At 39.9% G+C, this 20766-nt stretch overlaps 1 protein-coding gene across 1 annotated transcript; it reads right to left on the bottom strand.

Moving 5' to 3' along the window:
* Positions 1–546: 546 nt before the first annotated feature.
* Positions 547–19298, bottom strand: PTCD2 (pentatricopeptide repeat domain 2). Its single transcript, XM_014549544.1, has 8 exons — positions 19278–19298; positions 19066–19183; positions 15876–15954; positions 15371–15462; positions 12766–12879; positions 11338–11412; positions 5668–5781; positions 547–1357 (listed from the first exon to the last, which is right to left on the bottom strand). The coding sequence occupies exons 2-8, from the start codon at positions 19123–19125 to the stop codon at positions 1133–1135; spliced, it is 759 nt and encodes a 252-aa protein (XP_014405030.1). The 5' UTR covers positions 19126–19183; positions 19278–19298; the 3' UTR covers positions 547–1132.
* Positions 19299–20766: the final 1468 nt, after the last annotated feature.

The following is a 20766-nucleotide window of genomic DNA, read 5'->3' as shown; positions in this document are numbered from 1 at the left end:
AATTAGGAGACTCAGAAGATTCCTCCTTCTCTAAAATGTCTGATTCTGTGAACAATTCTCACCTCAGAATATTGATAAAGTTCTGGTCAGCACCGAAGAGTCTGCAGCCCTCGAGGAAGGCGGCTGAGGCTTGAACATCACCTGGGCCTTTGGAACACCAGGCCCAACCCACCAGGTGCTGCATTTCAGACAGTAAGTAACGGGTCAGTGTGAGGAAGTGCTGACCTGCTGTTGTGATGCATTTATTTTTTACCAAAAATAAAAATCCATAAAGAGAAAAGAGAAACCCATTAACAAACTAGATGAACTATAGAAACAAATACAGTATTTATGACCCACATAGAAAACTAAGCAATCCAGAGAGCATTATGTGGTTTTCACTGGTACTTATTTTGAAAAGCACATGGCTTGCCCATGACCAAAGCAGTAATCATTTGAATTTTGGCTCACTGACTAGTTCCGAGAGCTAAATTCTGGCTTTGTTTGTACTGCTGAGAAAACAAAACATAATCCTAAGAAGTTTTTGGAACCGTTTTTATTTTTCTTAATTTTTGAGAAAATTTGACCCTACTGAAACTTGAATGAAAAATAAAATTCAAATCAATACACGATTCCTACAGGCACTCTTATTTTACAGATGGCAAATGAGGGCCCACGTACCTTGTTTGGGGTCACAGGTAAATGATGACAGAAGCAGTGAGAAAATCCTGAGCTACTTCCCAGCATGGTGGCCTTGGAGTTCAGAACGTCTGAATTCAGCAAGTAACCATCTCCTCAGTTAGTCAGAACTGACCATGTACAGTGAAATTCCCTCCACTTTTGCTTATCAGGTGTATGGGTGCTGGAAGCTGGACTGGAGACTCTGACCATATTCCTTCAAGGATCCTCAGCAGTTGACCAGAACAAGCCTCTTTCTGAGGGAGCTCAGCTTTCTGACCCTTGTATCTAGACCTCAAATGGATTAACCTCCCAGGTCAGCAAGCCAGCACTCAATGAACCCGGACATTAAGGAGACCAGATGCTAGTACAGAGTCCACTGGAGTTCGGTGCCTGATTTCTTAGGATGCCAATAACTCACTACAAGCAAGTCCCCTCCACCTCAGACCCACCCCACGGGGGGTTGGACTAAAGGTTACTCAGCCCACAAGGACTGGCTGAGTGGCTGGAAGGTCCGGCGATTAACTGTCCTCTTGTTTATGAGTACCATGTGGGACTTCAGTTGTTTGGGGGTGTGGCAGAGCAGAGCATCCAAACTGTGAGTGGTGACCTGGCCATTTATGTGCAGTTTCCCATAGAGCTCGTCAAAGGTGGCCAGAAGGGCAGGCACATCCCTCACTTTTCTCCTCACTTTAGCCAGCTGGAAAAACACAAAAAAGCAAATCATTACATCTACGTAAGATTCTTCCCTTGTTCTTTCTATCCTCCAAGAAGCAGAGACAGAAATGTAAGCGTGTACCTAAAGAGGTACCAGGGTACTGGGACACACAGAGGTATGACTAGCTTCAGGGACTCCACAAGCTACACACTAAATTCAGAATCGGTGCTTGAAAATCATGCCCAATGTCTTTTAAAAGTGGGGGTAGAGGGTTAAATGGCACAAATGGAACAAATTTATCCAATTTAATGACCAGAACAGGAAGCAGGGCCAAATTACATAGGGCTTTAAAGTGCATGGTAAGTTTGTTTTTTGTGTGTGCGTTTTTTCAGAGATTGAAAATCTTTTTTTTAAAAACACGTTTTGTGTTAGGTTAGGAACACTTTCCATTCTGGCATTTTTCAGAGTGTGTTTGAGGTGAGAATGAAGACACCTTCAGTCTTGGGAGACAGACTGAATGTGCAGATTCTCACAAGAAGAGGTGAGGCCATGTCCCTGTTACTCAGTGTCCTGCTGGCCAAGGTTAACGTTTGGTAATGGCAGAAAACAAGTATGAGGGACTTCTGTACCCCAGAGTATATGCAGTTCTACCGGCTACCGGCCGCTTGCTTTTCCTTTGCACCCTCTTCCCTCTGGCCTGGTTTTCCTCCTCCCACTTCCTGCAATCATCACTTGAATGTTGGCTTTGGTGTTGCCCATGGTAAGTTCTTTGGAATTTATTCTAAAAGCCATCAGAGGGTCCAAACTGGGACATGATCTGATTTCGGTTTATAATAAAGCTGTGTGGAGAACTGGCGGGTAGGAGAATGTGGAGACTGATGTGGAGGCCCCCACATTAGCCCAGATGAGAGGATGATGTACTGGGAAATTTATAGCAGAGATGGAGTAGATGTATGTGAGATACATTTTAGATTTAAACTTTTAAGGATTTATTGTTGAGGGGGTGGAGGAAAGGGAGGAATCAAAGACATCTTCCCAACTTGGGCTCTATAACTTGGTGATGGGTGATGTCATTAGCTGAGATGGGAAGATGGGAGGACAGATCTGCAGAGGGAAAATCAAGAGTCCTGTTTCGGGCATGACTGAGATGCCTCGAAACATGTAGGTGGAAATGTCAAGAGGCTGTTGGATATGTAAGAATGAAGCATGGAAGATAGGTCTAGACCAGAGGTATAAATATTAAGAGTCATAAGTATATGAACAATATTTAATTCTACAAAAAATGGGTGAGCTCTAAATTAGAATGTGAAGCTACTTTCTGAACAAATTAACATTTTGCTTAGTTCAATACTTATTAACAATATAACCTAACAACATTTCTTGATGAAATTTAATTGTAATCAAGGTCCCTAACATACCAGTATCCTTTGGTCATCTTCTAAATATATCATAACCCTGCACACCTTCCTTTCAACAAGGTCTCCCCACTGAACTGTCAGATAAGAAGTTTAAGCACTTCTTAATGTTCTTAAAAAGAATAGTTTGTTCAGTCCTCGTGTTTAGGGTGAAGTGACTTAATGTGCATCACATGGCTTCCAAAGGAAGCAAAGCAAATGTGCCAAGCAGGAGGTAACTTTGCTCTGATTGCTTACACAACATCAGTTCCCTTACATCACTACAAAAGTATTAAATGGTGTCATTAGGATCATTCTACAATTTAAGCAGAAAAGACATTATACTATATTGTTTGTTAATTTAGTTTTAAAAAAGAAATCAATGAATTGAGTGGTTTCAGTCCTAGTATTGGAAAAAAAATCAACAATTCTCTTCAACATTCCTCCACTGGCATAACACCACCTATCTCCACACATAAGATATCCTATATAATAAAAGGGTGATATGCAAATTGACCAAATAGTGGAACGACTGGTTGCTATAATGTGCACTTGACCACCAGGGGGCAGATGCTCAACACAGGAGCTGTCCCCTGGTGGTCAGTGCACTCCCACAGGGGGAGCGCTGCTCAGCCAGAGCTGGGCTGAAGGCTGGCGAGCGCAGCGGTGGTGGTGGCGGGAGCCTCTGCTGCCTCCGCAGCAAGGCTAAGGATGTCCGATTCCCTGCAGGGAGCGAGCCTAAGCTGTCAGTGGGACACCCCCTGAGGGGTCCTGGACTTCAAGCTGAGGGACACCCTCCTCCCCGAGTGCATGAATATCGTGCACTAGGCCTCTAGTTGTTAATAACTGTTAGTATAAACACTAAAAAGAGCATTTGTAAAATGCAGAGTTCTACAATAGGAGACTCCACATGCAACCTCACAAACATATTTACATCTAGCTCAGTGGTTCTCAACCTTCCTAATGCCGCGACCCTTTAATACAGTTCCTCATGTTGTGGTGATCCCCAATTTCATTGTTACAAATTAAACATAATTAAAGCATAACAAAATAATCACAAAACCAATATGTAATTATATATGTGTTTTCCGATGGTCTTAGGCGACCTCTGTGAAAGGGTTGTTCAACCCCCAAAGGGGTCTCGACCCACAGGTTGAGAACCGCTGATCTAGCTCAAAAGCCACCTGGATTATATGGATCAATTCATTTCACAACAAGCAGTTCCCTGAGTGTCTCCCAACAACCAGGGAATGCATTGAACTAAAGGGCAAGCTTTCTAAGTCAGTCAGTCTTATAGGCTTTGGAGGAAAATTTTTCAGATAAAAACAATCAGTATCTTTCAATGTGGAGTTTTGTTTGAATGCTTCAGTCATATGATTGAACAATGTTGATGGGCCAGATCTAAGGTAAGACTAGTTAACATGTGTCAGGACTGCACACACATGCACACGATTGTGTACTGGAAAACCAGCGCCCCTACTTTTCTAACATATTCCAAAAGGATCTAGGTGGGTCACTACCCACACAGAGCTAAGACCTCAAACAGAAAGAAGCTTTAAATTTAATCATATCCTTTGGGTGGAAGTGAGGAGATGGGACAGGACTGAGAGGCAGCGGTGTGGCAGAGGGGAAAGCAGCCACCTGCCCTCTATTGCCAGTCCCACCATCTCAGACACCAGCCTGGACGAGCTCTATAAAAGGCAAGGGAAGAAGTGAGAAAAGGGAGGGAGGACCAACTGTAGGCCTCTTCGTGTACCAGTATCATCACTAACAATATGATCATTGCCAACAATTTACACTTTCTTTACAGTTCTTTTTTTCCCGTAGGCTCTATACTCCAAGCAATATACAAATTATTAAATTTCAAATGACTTACAATAATTCCTCTTTGTGTGCCTAAGCCATCAATGTGCACATGGGTTCATTTGTTTCATTTTGTTTTCAATTTTTAGAAATTGCTTCTTTCTCCTCATTTTTATTTGTGTTTTAGAAATTTATAAGGCATTTATTCGTTCCATTAGTTTATTTATTCAGGAGTTAAAACAACAATTCTAATGATAGAAACTTTATTATGGTTTAATATCTGGAGGTTAAGTATTCCTATCTAACCACATGGTATGTTTCATTTGTTTAAATAGAGGAGTATTTTTTTTAAGATGAGAGATACTATAGCCCATAGTTTACTAATGGGAATGGTCCACAGAAAAAGGGATATTAATGATGCCCAACTTCTGGACTGGTGCCCTGGAGTGGGTCAGAGGGGATGAGCTCCAGGACACAACTGGGAGCCGCTACGGCTTCGGGAGGGAAGGCTGAGCAGACAGGGAGAGCACAAGAAGGCTGTCGATGGGCAGCACTTCTCTGATTGCTCCTGTTTCCTCCATGAGGCAGGAAGCAAGCTCATCAACTGAGAGTGAAGAGTGGGGAGAAGGTATTGGAGGCTTGAGGAGAGAGGAATAAGAGGGCTGGGACCCATGAAAACAGTGTGGGGGAAGAATAATGTAAAGGGAAAAAGTTTTCCTAGCATTTTTGAGGATATATTATGCTTAAAGGAAAAAATCTTTGTACCCACAGAGAGAAGCCTGACAATAGGAACAACAGAGAGGTTGCCCTATGTGACCATCTCTCTAAGGAGGTGGCCTTCTCTGGGTTTTGTTTTTTAAAGATTTTTTAATTGATTTTTCTAGAGAGAGAGGAAGGGAGAAGGAGAGAGAGAGAGACAGAGAGAGAGAGAGAGAGAGAGAATCATTGATGTGAGATCAAAACATGGATTGGCTGCCTTTTGCACACCCCCTACTGGGGGTCAAGCCTGCAACCCAAGTATATGCCCTGACTGGGAATCCAACTGGCAACCCTTCAGTGCACAGGACAACACCCAACCAACTGAGCCACACCAGCCAGGGCAAGGAGGGGGCCTTTTTAAAGTGTGCCCTTCACCTGCAGCAACCACATACTCACCACTTCTTCTGAGAACTTAAGTTTTTTCACAAATTGTGATACATTCTCCTCTGTGGCATCCTTTAGTATCTCTATCAGGGTTTTCAACATATTTGACTGAATATGGATCATAAGCTGCATAAAAAGAAGACAAGTAAAACAAAACTGAGCCAGTTACAGAAGCCTATATTTATAGGTATCTACCCCGTTTTCATGCTATTTCCTAACCATTTGCTTGCATAAGTTCAAAAAAATCCTTCAAATGCATGTCCACCAGCCAAAACTTGTTTTCCAGTGACAAATCAAAATACCACAAATGCAACACTTGCCTAAGGATAGAAATGGAGAGAACATAGATTTGGGGCTGGATTCCCAGCACTGGCAATTATTAGCTGTGTAATCTCTCTTTCAATTTCTTTATTTGTAAAATGAGGGGGGGAAACTTTACATCTCACATTTTTAGTTATTGTGAACATTAAATAAAATGCTAGCACACAGAAGGTTTACTCAAGTGACATTACTATCACTTTCTTCCTATAGCCTCTAGATTCAGAGGCTCTGACAATCAGACAATCTCGGCTCTCGGGTAAATGATACCTTTACCTTTTTTCAGTTATTAATTTTTGGTTGAGAAATTCGAGGAGAATAGGCTGTTGCAGGTAACAGTGGGAGCTGGTTAAAATCCTAGTAAGGCACCTCTATTTAGGAACTTTCAAAACTGGGTACTGCACCTGGCTTCAAAATGATATTACTGTCTTCCATCAGACAGAAATATCATAAGAAAAAAGCAACACGTTTCCCCCCCTTATCACCAATATTTATTAGAACAATTGGAAAAATATAGAAAAGTTTGAATAACTCAGAACTTATCAACTAATATTAACCATTGTTTGTAATTTCATGCATTGTCTTCCAAATATATTAATTTTCCCCAAATTTTGATTCTTCTTTTTATCAATTATCACACAAAGAACATTATCTTACAACATTAAAAAGACATTTTAGAACAAAAGAACACCTCTTTTATAATGATGAATGTGCATGTATAGCAATTCATCATATAAATAAAATAATGCATCAAATAAATTAACACCATGCTTTATCATATTGATAAATGTGCATGCATTTTAAAAAAATAAACTTAATTTCTCAGACTTAATTCTCAGAAGTGAAATTACAAAGTCAAAAGCTATAAACATTTTTAAGGCTCTTGATCCTTAGGAAAGGTAATTTTTTTGGAAGAGATATTCCTTTTATATACCAAACCAGCTAAGTTCTCTCAATAGTTCATTTCTAACATTTTATGTTTGTTGAGCAACTGAATAGGATAAGGGGTTACCTTTGGTCCTGCAGAACAGCATGGAATGATCCTAAGTAGACTAAATCCCAAGGCCTTGATCTAAGTTCAGTGTCCCAAAGCATAGGCAAAATCATGAGCATACCCTCTGTTGGGAGACAACCCTCCAGGGTCTCTCACATTTGAGCAGAAGCACTGATAGCCTTTTTTCCAAACTATCTTCTCAAGAATGTTTGCATAACCAACAGTCTGGGAAGACAGACACAGTGTCTCACCCAGAGGAAAGGGCAGGGATGCTTACTGCCCATTATAACAGATTTGGGTTCCCCAAATTCAGGGTTCCTCTCTTAAAATGTAAGACCCAGTGTGTACGAGAGGCATATACTGTAGACCTCTTCACATCACCCCATGTAACTGAGGCTCAGGGAACTGATGCAAAAATGTTAATATTCTTGCTACTCCTGTTGCTGTGCGTAAACATCCTTCACTGCCTGACGTCTTATATACTCTACCAGCACCCAAAACTGTAGCAAGATAACTCATAATTTGGAAGGAGGGTAAAATTGCCACTCTTAATAGTTCTTAACACCCTTGTTATTAAAAACTGAATTTGGTTGGCAGTGGACTGTTCTATTGAAATCCAAGACAAATCTACTTTTATTAAATGCAACATATCCAGTGCCTGGCACCTGGTAGACCCTCAAACTAATGAAGGAGAAGGGGAGCACAGCAATTTTCAATGATAAACCTCCTGGAGCTCCATACTACAAACTTTTAATAATGTGCTCCTTTAAGATTTCAACTTTTCTTCCTCTTTTTTCCTAATTTCTCTCCTTGCCTCCAACAACTATCTCTGATTCAGTAGGGATTTCAAGAGTAAGGTTCAATACCTTATGAATATACTGATGAAGGGCAATATGAATGAGGCAGTTACTGATGAAAGACAAAGAGAAAATTTAAACTAGGAGCTTGTCTCAAACTGAGGTCTCAGGGTGCAATTAAGAAAAGCTAAAGCAGGGCACAGCACATTGCTTTAATCTTACAGATGTCAAACAAAAGGCTAGGAAAATTGAATTAGCAAGGAGTAAGGGAAACTTGGGTAAGAAAAACTATTAAAAGAACACATACTTCTGATTTTCTGAGGCTTTGGGAAATGCTGACAAATCATCAGATACCTTTGACCAAAAAGAAGCCCCAAACATGCCAGAAATTTGCTTTTCTTTATTCTCTCTTTTTTTTTAAAGTTTGCTATATTTGAAGTAGAATATCATAGCATGGTAGAGACTGCTATAAACAATATCTATTCGCCCTTCTTTTTTTGATGACAGAACCCCCTAATTTTAACTGATGCTATGACGTATGGAACTCAAAGGCTCTACTTCTCAGGTTTTTTTGCAACTAGGTGAGGTCATGGAATGAAGTTCTGAACAATAACTTATAAATACCAATTTTTGGTTGAGACAACTAGGAAAGCACTCTTCAAAGGTAGTAACTTCTTTGTCCTCTCCAGTCTTCCTACTTCTTGCTGGAATAGCAAGACAATGGATGGAAGTTCCGTGCTTAGGATGGTGGTGTGGAAATACAGAAAGAGGCTGGGTCCCTGAGGATATCATGGAATGTCATACCAGACCTAGACTGACAACCTCTGACTTTCTACCTGACAGAAAGAGAAAACCTCTAATTTGTACAGACTCTTGTGTTTTTAGAGTCTACATTGCTCCCATCCAAAAGCAATTCTTTATGCATACAGGTGAGGTGCTGCCACAACAGGATTTATGAGCAGTGAGTCCTGTCTCCTTTCCTATCTGTGCAGCCTAAAGGACTTCCCAGCATGAGCCAGAACTTTAGGGTGACCTTGGTAAGTAGTAGAAAAGGGCATTAAAGCATTCACCTGTGTCAATAAATAAATTATAAAAGCAGCAAAACTAACCACTTGTCAATTCCCTTGCAAGGTAATTCAATTCCAAAATTAGTCTCCATCTGGAGACTACTACATTTCTAGAGAAATGATCAGAAATAAAATAGAATCAGTGGAAAGTTACCCTGTGTTGGTATCTGATACTTTCAGACATATTTGAAAGTATAAATTAATCCTTTGATACTGAACAGTGTTGCTAAAGAGGGGGCCATAGTTCTTTTGAGATGCATGGGTTTAAATTTAGACTAAAAGGGCAGTCAACATAGACGTGCTTTGATTTTATCTGCTAAATTAGTTCCATATATAACACATATAGCTGGGAAAATGGGAAACTAGATCCTCTGGGTCATATTGGCAGCAGGAGCAATTTCAATAAAAAGAAATTGAGGGGGAATAATTGGGTAAACGCAAATTCCAATTGGCAGCAGAGAAAGATTTTAGTATAAAGCATAATTTTTAAAGTAGATCAGGAAAAAACTTCATTTATTCCTGCTATTACTGATTGAACAGACTCTCTACTCAGCCAACTTGTCAGGTTTCCATTTCTTAAAAATTAACAAATTTCCCTTAAGGATTCCAAGTAGATGACTCAGTCTTGGAGAAGCTAGGCCCATTAAATCATTTTTTCAAAAAACCTGTTCTAATAACAGATACCCAGAATCTGAAAGATTATTAAATCTGAGAATGTCAACCATCTCTTTTTTCATCAGTCCTGAGGAAGATGAAATAGGCTTATATTGAAATATGAGAAATTTAGATTGGACATTTGGAAAAATTTCCCAAGTGAAAATTTTTAAACAATAAAACTATTTTTAAATTTCCTGACATCAGATAATTCTGTGACCCAATCCATGGAGAAGATGATTCATAGTCAAGATCGGCTCAAGGTTCCTCATATCGTCCTTGCCTGAATCATGCCCATTCCACCACATTTACCAGCTGCCTTTCCTTCCAGCTCTCAGAGAAAAGGGGCTGGTCCAGCGCCTGGCTCTTGAGTGCACTTCCCACCTCACTCAGATTTCTCCTCCTGTTGTGAGTGGACAGCTTCACTCTCAACAGGCTCATGTTTTACTTCCACCAAAGCACTTTCTCATTTGGAAAAAAAAAATTACTACATTTTCATAACAACTGAGAGAGATAGTCAAGGACTGAACTAAACGAGGACTCTAAAGGCATGGGCATGGAATATGTGCACGAAAGCAGATTCCAGTTTTGACTTCCAGTCCTATGTTCTTTTCATTATTCAGGAGGAGCTGAGAGAGCAGTCCTGGAGAAGAGACACGGCCCTTATCCCTGCAGGTCTGGATCGGGGGGACCCTGGGATTTGCAGTCAAACAGATTTCTTGGTGTTAAAACTCTGACTCTGCTATGTAATTAACTTTGAGAACTTGGGTAATTTACTTACCCTTTGAATCGTCGTTTTCACATGTATAATATGGATACATATTGTCCTGACAATGTTGTATAAAGTGAACCAACAAATATAAAGTATATAGGATGGTATCTTAGCTAAAATATATTAAAATCCTGCCAATCTCACTCCCTTCAACGTCTCACCACCAATCATTGATCCCCACAAACTCACATCAACTCTAATAGTCCACATAAAACTCCACTCACCACACTCGCCTGTATTTCCTTCCTATGATGCTATGAACCACTTGGAATCCTAGCAATTCTACTCCTGTCCAATCATGAAATGAGGGTATCTGCAGGCCACTCCCTCTCTCAGAAGCAGTTACATACTTGGGATCCCCAGAGCTGTCCATATCCAGTAGTAAGCAGAGAAGGTAAAATACATATGGCACCTGCTGGAAGAGGAGGCTCCCAAGTCTGTTTGGCTTACTGGCTGCTCAAATAGCCTGACTTCTGGACTCGGGACCTTTGCCACCTTGGCCTCCCAGACCTGCTTGAGCCTATGAGCTTTTCAGGCTTACCCACCCACTCTGACCTGCACTTTCTGCTTAGGTACCCAGTCCTGGGAAAGGAAGGGATAGGTGACTCTATTCACCAGGGCAGATGGGCCATGGCTAGCTAGCAGCATGAGAATGAACACAGACAACCTTTATTGAGTGAGCACTATTTTATGCAGTACAGATATACTCCATGAGTTACGTACATGGATAGGATACAATTTGCACACAGGTTTCTCTCAAGTCTTAGTAAAGAGACCGGAGGGTCTATTTCCCTTCTCTCTACATCTACCACTTTCTGTAGTCATGTGTTAATATCTGTAGCATTTAGCCATGTCTAGTATCTAAGCATATCTACATTTTCCACCTATTAACAAACTCCCGGAAGCAAAGGCTGTGTTGACTCCTCTCACAGGGGCCATACTGTAACTTTCACAGAGCTCAATAAATGAATAAATTGAATGAAGCCCTTGGGAGATCAAGTCATCATACACAGAGAAAAACTCTAAACATCATTTTAGTACATTTCTAGCCTTTCTTTAAACCATAAAGAAGTCACTTACATTTAAATTAGCGCAGATTATGCTTTCTGGCTTCATGATTTGAGAAAAAATGCATGTAGCTTTTTCCACTTGGTTCTAGAAAGAAGGAAAACAAATCATACCCCAAGTCACATGAACGTTACCGTGCTATCATAAAGATCATTTAAAGACGTCGGGATATTCCTATTCGTGGTGCACCAGGGTTTTGAGATCCACAAAGAAAAAGAGATTTTTGGTAATCAAGAATGCACATTCTATAAAATGTGTCCAACAGTGTCATGTTACTAAATGTTTTAACACCCTACCAAAGTTCCAATTTTTAAGAGGGAGGCATAAAATTTACATTTCCCCTTCTCCCACTGGAATGAGCTTTAAAAACAACAACACACCCATCTTTGACAATCTCTGACATAATTAGAACATAGCAGAAACCTCAGACCACAGAAGAGGTGGGAATCCTGGAGATGGAGCACAGGTTGTCTAAAGAAGTGAGAGGAGACCACTGCTGCCTTTCTCAGAAAGAGCCCAGAGAGTAATTCTCAGAGGTGAGGGGCACAACCTGAAGTACAAAACCTAAATTCCCATTTACAATGATGTAACAGAGTTTAGGACTAGTAATGACAAGTTCTCTGCATCCTTTTGGTGGCAAAGATGAAGCTAATCAAGGACTTACGTAGATAAGCCATATTTGCAGGAAGCAGTCACTATGGCAGCAGCAAAGAGACTTTTCATTGAAAACCAATTCCATGCCCATTCCCAATGGCCAGGGGGAATAAAGCCTGTGCATATTTGTAGCGTAAAGTAGTTCACATTTTCTTAGGCTTTGGAGTAGGACATCTTGGGAGGGGCTCTTCAAGGGAGGTGTTCCAGGGTTCCAGCTTTAACTGTCCTTCACTGAGGTGTGAAGATAGGGAGGTCCTATCTTCTCTCTGGGCCTCAGCTGTTTCCATTTGTCCGGTGAGAGGGGGAGGCTAAAAGATCGCTGAAGTCTCTTCCAAATAAGAGTATTTGGGTCTAACTATGAACTACTAGTTTATGATGGACCCCAATTCTACAATGGGCTCATTGTGGGAGTCCTCAGTCATCTGAGGTGTTTCAGCTTTGGAGAACATTAAATTACACTTTCTCTAAGAACATCATATAGTAAATAGATTACTTAAAATTTTCATTTTCATTACTTGAGAAATTTCTCTCAGAGGCCAGCTTCCCCCATTGATTCTCCACAAGATCTTAGCCAGTCCCTTCAAAATAGCAATGCATGTCATGCCCTTAACTATGAATGGAAACACTCTTCGGAGGCATAGGTATAGATGCAGGTTGCCATGGCACCAAAGGCATTGGTCTCTTTATTTTCTTTGATACGGCCAGAAGGGAAAAATAAATAAAAGAAATGAAAGTGGTAACATTCTTCCCATTCCCAATTCAGGTATGGGCACCCCGTAGCCTTACCTGATTCAGAGCTAGTGCCACAGCAAAATAGCATGCTCTCTTGGCAAGGACTTCTCCTTTGATTAGGGCTTCTTCCCTTAATGTGGTACAGACTTTAAAAGACTCAGGGCTATTCTAGAAGGAGATGGGATTGCTCAATCAATAAATGCCATGAAGTTTTAAGTTGAATAAAATGATTAACAGTGTGCTCAGTATTTCAGATTTCCTTTTGCAAGAATATCCCAGAGCCTATCTCAAGCCTATTAAATGATTAAGATCCATATAAAGACTATTTGCAAATAGACCAGGTTATCTATATGTTAGTAGCTCAAGTCTAAACTAACTTTATTTTTAAAGCTCTTTGTCAATTTTCTGACTTGGGGCAGTTTCACCAGCAAACATACAGGTCTCTTTGTATCTGGATGGATGGGTTTTTAGACATCAGTCCCATAACATAAAAGTATAAAGATTTGGCCTGCTACCGTATCACATAATAGAGGAAAGCTCAGCAACACAGGACAACTTTTCCTGAGGGGATTTCCAACCTGAAAATATCCACATAAGTCAAATATCCGAAAACATGAACACCAATTTGAACATTAATCATGAAAGAATCCCAGACAATCAGAAAACTTAAAAACAAACAAACAAAAACCCCTCCAAGAATGTGACTGAAGCACAAGCCCGCAGACAGCAATGGGAAAGCTGAATCCTCTCCTTGGTTCATGCTATAGGTAGGCTATGAGAGCGGCATCAGCTTTGCATCTATGTACAACTGACATGACATAACTCACAACTCAAATCCTACAGTAAATCCTGAACTTGACGAGAGAGGACAGTTCCCAGAACTGGATTGGAACTTGGAATGGCTGAGCAGTTCGATTTTCACCTCCAGATTCCTCTGAGTGAAACAAGTTATTCCTGGGCACAGAACAGGGGAGAAAAGTCCTCTGGCCCTCCGTCAGTGGTAGAAGTAAATTCTCCCCACTTCAGTATACACTCAGGGAGGCCTCTCTAAGTAGGTCAGAAAACTGGGTGTCACCGTGCTGAATAGCTGACGCTCAAGTGCTGTGAGTTCTGCTGGCTTCTGTTTCACAGGATCGCAGAAAGGTGTGCTTGGAAAGGAGCATCTAAAAACCCAGGGGCCAGCAAACTATGACCCTCAGGCCAAATCCAGCCTATGGCTAACATGTTTTTTACCCTTTTAAGTTTATAAAAACACAAAAAATATGCGACAGAGACTGCATGTGGCCTAAAATATTTATTATCTGGCCTTTCGCAGAGTAAGTTGGCTGACCCCTGAATCCAAGCCCCTCATTTCACAAATGAGGAAAGTGACCAGGCTAAAGCCAGTTAATGCTAAAATTGAGACTAGACTCCAAGTTTCTCAATTTCCACGTTAGTTTTCTTTCCACTGCAACCCAACTACCTCTCTTGTTTGGGAAAACTGATACTGCTTCACCTTTCAGGGAAGTCCAATGGCCCATGCTCTTCTACCTTGCCTGGTGTTCCTTTGTTTTCACATAAGAAGGTTTTGCTAAGTTTCCAGAGTTTAAGTGGCATGAATGACTATAGTTAAGCATGGAATCTTAGTCAATGTACCATTTCAGTTATCATTCATTCATTCATTAAATAATGAAGAGAGTTTCTCTGTGTAAGAAACAATCCTGATACAGTAATGACATTGGACTTATAAGTCATGCTTTCCTCAAAGAGTTCATTTTAATGTCACATACATTTATTAAAGACTGGTTGTGTATCAAGCACGGTGTTGGGGGCTGGCATACCAAGAGGCCTCAAGGAGCTTACACTCTAGTGGTGTAACAGTGGGCAGTGTTACAAGTGTCACATACACGACAAATAGCGTAGCATTAGGGATGTTGGAGGAGATTCCAACTTAGGTGATTACAGATAAATTCACAGATGAGGACCAAGCAGCCCTTGAGTTCGCCAATGAAGGATGTAAGGTTTCCATGAAGAGGGCCACAGAGAAGACTGGCCTAGCCAAGTCCAGCAAGAGCCTTGTAGCAAGACCACTCGAAAGCAGAGCTTGAGCCCAATTCTCTATCCCTCTCCCTTCTTCTCTGTAAAAATCAATAAAGTATATATTTAAAAAAAAAACAAAAAAAAAAACCAGTGGGCAGTGTTACAAGTGTCACATACATGACAAATAGCGTAGCATTAGGGATGTTGGAGGAGATTCCAACTTAGGTGATTACAGATAAATTCACAGATGAGGACCAAGCAGCCCTTGAGTTCGCCAATGAAGGATGTAAGGTTTCCATGAAGAGGGCCACAGAGAAGACTGGCCTAGCCAAGTCCAGCAAGAGCCTTGTAGCAAGACCACTCGAAAGCAGAGCTTGAGCCCAGCATACTGTTTCTTGTTTCACTATCTATACAACTGCCAGGGAACGGTGACAGTAATGAAATTGCTTTTCCCATAATAAAACTGTCTGACATGGCTAACTTAAGTTTTCTAAAAATGAACACATTTAAAATGGAAATATCTGCACCAGATGGAAAACTGATTTCCGAGGAACTGAATTTTACTGCAGAGAAAAAAAAACCAAATCCTTTTTCAAACACTATCCACAATGTTCTAAAGGTTAACAGGAGATAGTCTTACCAGTTTGTAGCAAATCGCAAAAGCAAGGACATAGGTATCTTTGCTGAACTTCACATCTTGGTTTTTCATTTCGATCAATACTTCCAAAGCACCTGCCGAAAGTCAGGAGAGGGCCGGCTCTTAAATACAGTCAAGTGAATTCAGAGTCCTCTACTGCTGATCCGAAGAGTTCTAATCAGCACCATCTACTAAAAGGTGTATTTAGCACAATAAAAGCTATTTATCAAAGTCATTTAGCAGTGAACTACATTTCAAAATTAATGACACAGGAAGAACTAATATTTAAAAACCTATTATAATGTCAGCATAAGTAAAATCTGGGGTGTTTAGTTTAAGGCATGACATAAGATGCAACAATGTTTTCACACATAAAGAATGAGGTCTCCCTGATTCAGGTGCTCTTCAGGAATGGTAAGGTCACGTTTGTATGGCCCATTGCTTTTTCTAACAGGTATACAGGCAAAGAGAGCAGAATTTTTCAGCAAATATAAATTACAATACTTACTTTTATATTTTCCTTTGATAAATAACATGTCCATCAAAATATTGAATGATGTAGAGTCTGAGAAGAAACCTCGTAATTGCTAATGAAGAAAAACAATACAGTTTAAAAGTTAAAACTATTAAGGAATTATTATCCTTATACTGCACCTTACTGTCCAGGACTTATTTTTGTGCACACCTTATTCACTGGGCCTCCTGAATTCTCTAATAAGTTTCTGATACACCAAGAATTTCTTTTACAAAAAAATTTAAATGCTGCCCACTCTATTGGGTGCCATGCCTTTGGCAATGGGTATACTTAACAAGAGGCAAGAGGTCTGGTAAGAGAGCTCTTCAGAAATACGGTGAAAAACATATTCATAAACGGTGGTTCTGCCATGTTTAGGAGAAAAGAAACAAGCCAATCAACCCTGGTGGGGTGGTCCTGGGACCTGGGTGGCAGCATAATAACATGAAATGGCAGCTAGAAGTATGGTTGAGGACTAAGGCAGGAACATCTACAGTAACTTCTTTTGGCAAACAAATAAAACAGAGCTGACTGTTCACTTTTTGAAATAATTCACTTTAGTCATCATAATTCTTATTTAGTGAATAATTCACTAGAACATTTTTAAATGTTCTCAACATTTTTTCCTCAGCACCTTGAATGCCATGCTATTCAAATGTGCCGCTGGATGCCTTGCTCCCGTTTGTCCTTTCTGAGAGCCCACTACGCGGCTCCTGTCTAGGTGCTGAGAGCAAAAAGTGACACACAAGACACAGAGCCTGCCCTGAACACCAGTGGGCTTATCACCTGTGGAGCTTAACTTAAAGTCTCAATAAGAGCCATGAAGAAGAATGGAACAGGACAGAGGGGTGAAGAAGGTGATGGGAGGGGATCAGGGAAGGCTCTCTGAGAAGAGACCTTCATGCAATAAAGGAGAAAGGCTCAGTGATGCAGGTGTAGAGCATTCCACTCTCAGGTCAAGAGCTTGGCATGTCTGAGAAAGAACAAGGTCCAGAATGAAGTGAGCCAGGGGGGGTGGCAGGAGATGACATACCATAAAGGGCCTACTAGATAATGATGAGGGGTCTGAGTTCTATTCTAAGTGGGATGGGAAGCCATCAGAGCACCCCTGTCCATAGAAAAATACTGCAAGCCACAAGGGCAAGCTATGTATGTTATTCTAAATTTTCAAGTAGCCTCATTTAAAAAAGTAAAATATACATAAAATCAGTTTTAATGTTACTTAATGCACTAAATCAAAAATATAATTTCAACATGTACTCAATACTAAAAAAAAATCATTAAAAAGTACTTTACATTCTCCTTTTTATATCAAATATCTGAAATACATCATGTACAGGGCAAGGCAAAAGTAGGTTTACAGTTGTAAATATGCAAAACACAGTTTATTCCTGTATCATTATTTATTATTATTTTCCAAATGAACAACTGTAAACCTACTTTTACACATATAGCCACATGGGATGGGAAGCCATCAGAGCACCCCTGTCCATAGAAAAATACTGCAAGCCACAAGGGCAAGCTATGTATGTTATTCTAAATTTTCAAGTAGCCTCATTTAAAAAAGTAAAATATACATAAAATCAGTTTTAATGTTACTTAATGCACTAAGTCCAAAATATAATTTCAACATGTACTCAATATTAAAAAAATCATTAAAAAGTACTTTACATTCTCTTTTTTATATCAAATATCTGAAATACATCATGTACAGGATGGGGCAAAAGTAGGTTTACAGTTGTAAATACGCAAAACAGTTTATTCCTGGATCATTATTTATTATTATTTTCCAAATGAACAACTGTAAACCTACTTTTACACATATAGCCACAGTCCAAGGGCTCCAGAGATACATGTGGCTAGTGGCTACCGCACTGGCCACACCACAGGGTTCTGGGAGGGGACATAACAAGTTAGGAGAAAGCAGGATTAGGTTTTATATCATTTGACTGGAATCCAGTTTATCCCACTCCAGAAAACTCACCCATTCATGAATGTTTCACAAAACAGTAACAAAACTTTACATTCACTTTCTATTTGTTTTTATCACTATACGCATGGCTATGATTTATTATAGTAAAACTTTTGTTTTCTTTAAATTATAACATTAAGACCTGCTTATTGTAAAATAGTCAAACAATACAGAACTGTTTAAAGTAAAAAATGAGAATTTCCTACACTTTTATCCCCTAAAGATAAGCAGCAGCTCAGTGTCTATCCTTCCATATTTTAATACATATACACTGAAATGTAAATATGTATAAATATTTCTTCTTTTAGAAAAAAATGGGCTCAAACTACTCCATACTGTTCTGAAACCACCTTTTCTCTGCTTACTAATATACTATGGTCATCTTTCTAATGCATGGGTATTCTTAAAGGAGGGGCAAGCCGAGAGTTAATAGCTCCACCACGAACAGAACCCTTTATAGGAAAAACAGTAAGAGGCACAAGGACAACTTAGTTATGGCGGTCCCTAAAAATACTAACATGTCCCAGGTGGCCAGCCCCAGCCCCCAAATTTAACCAATGCTTCTGACAATAGATAAGTTTATACTGTCTCAAGAGTCCCAGTTTCTTCATCTGTAAAATATAAATAATAATAGTATCTCGCTCACCAGGGCTATTGTGGGAAACAGATGAAACATATAAAGTGCTTAAGCCGAGGACATAGTAAATATTCAATAAATAATTTAAAAATAATTATTGCTATTACTGTTTTTAGGAAAAGAAAATTGGAATATGTGAAAGCATTTTAAAAATGGAAAAGCCCTTTACAACGTGGCTTTCAACCAGAAGTAAAGTACAAGAAGAGGAGAGAAGCACAGGTGAAGGACAGGAAAGGCAAGCTTTAAACGGCAACCTGTCTTAAAATGTCCCCAGCAAAAGCTCCTCAAAAGGAGGATGTCAGTCCCAGGTAGACACACATCCAAGGTAGGTAGATACCTTGCAATCTGTACTTACACCTCTTCCACATCTGTATAAAGAGACCTTTACCTCTTCATAGGAACTGGCTCCAAAGAAACCTTAAAAATGCGGGGAAGAGCTCATTCATTCAGCCCAGCAGCCTTTTTCTAATAAAAATGTGTATATGGGAGATAGATGCCTTTCCTAACATGAAAAACACCTTATCCTCAGCACACGGAAATCACTTTGGCAGGGAAGGCAATCAGAAGACAATAACCTGGTCTTTGATGAGCTCCACTGCAGACTCCTCAAGATCCAACTCGTAGCACAACCTCATGAAAAGTGGTCCAAACTTATACTCTCCCAGTGTGACATTTCTGTTCTCTACATAGTACCTGTTAATAAAAATGATTCAATGAGCCAAATGGTGGGACGCAGGGAAAGGAACTGACAGGCTGAGACATGCACTTGGCTAGGTGTTGGGGACACACAAAATGAGGTACTCTCACAGTCTGGAGGGGAAGCTTGCAGACTGAAGATTATCAGAGGAATCCTGGAGTGCAGAAATACCTTAGGTACTTAAGTAAACATAAATAAACAAGGTGTGTTGGAGGCCCACTCACCCTGTGAAATAAAAGAGAGGAAAATGTACATTGTAATAATCTTCTCACTTTCCCAACAACCCAATAGGACTGACTGAGTGGGAGCATATGTCAGAGAACAGCAGGGATCTTGCATCTGTGAGCCCATCAGAATGCACTGTCTCTGTACAGGCCCAACTAGAGAGGAGCAAGGAAAGGGGTGGGGTGCTGCTCTGTCCCTGTCAAGGCTGCTTCATCTACATCTAGGATGGCAGATAATCCTCACCTTGGGAAAGACATATGTGAGCTAAAAATTCAGGTTTAGGAAAAGGCAAATTTCAAAGAGAGTGGCTTGAGATTTCTTCCGGAGGCCAGCCTGTCAGTTAGAACCACAGCTCTGCAAACTGCTAGCACCACTTCACTTTCAATAGCCAACTCTTTGTGCTTTAGACACTAAGAAGACAATCTGGTACCAGAACAAGTACCTCATGATTACATGTAAATCAGATTTTAGGAAGATTCATTCATTATGTGAATAAATCCCAAATACCACAGGGACAGCTCTGACTTTAAAAAACAGAATACTCATCAATCCAAGAACGTGTATGCATATAAGCATAACCCATGGACATGGACAACAAGGTGGTGAAGGCCTGGGGCAGGGACAGGCTAGAAGGGGTCAATGGGGAACAAAAGGGGGACATATGTAATACTTTAAACAACAAAGATTTTAAAAAATAAATAACAGAATATTCTTTAACCTGCTGAAATCACCGAGGAAGGTCATAGTCCATCCTAAGCTTATATACTGCCAAATAGAATGGCAATGTGTACTTTTAAAGGTATATTTCAAATTCCAATTACAAAAGCTACAAAAATATTCATTGCTTCATTACAACAGTTAAGAATTAAGTTATAGCAAAGTATCAAGTTGTTACATCTTAAATATATATAATTTTTGTCAATCATACTTCAATAAAACTGGAAAAATAAGTTATTAAAAGGCAATATAGTGTAATAAATAAGGATTTTTAAACTCTCATTCCAAAATAACAGTTCAAACCCCAGCTCTGCAACCATGAGCAGATTAATTAATCACTGTGGGCTCCAGTTTCCTTATCTGTAAAATGGAGCTAAGATGAGAACTCAGAGTTTTTGTGAGGATTAAATGAGGCAATATGCCTGGCACACAGCTAGTCTTTCATATAAAATATAAGACATGCTGAGGAAAACATCTTTAAAAATCAATATATCTCAGTAAATAGTCTCATGAGAAACTTATGCCTGATTCAAAACAAAACAAAAAGAAAAGTTTTCTCAATTTTAATGACATTCGTTCTAATTAAAAGTCCTAGAAAGTCACAGAGATAATGTATCACCTTCTGGTTCCAGTTAGA

Source organism: Myotis brandtii, unplaced genomic scaffold (assembly GCF_000412655.1).
Source record: "Myotis brandtii unplaced genomic scaffold, ASM41265v1 scaffold115, whole genome shotgun sequence".
Classification (NCBI taxonomy): Eukaryota; Metazoa; Chordata; class Mammalia; order Chiroptera; family Vespertilionidae; genus Myotis; species Myotis brandtii.
The sequence above is the reverse complement of the archived record's forward strand: the minus strand, read 5'-3'. Positions and strand labels throughout refer to the sequence as shown.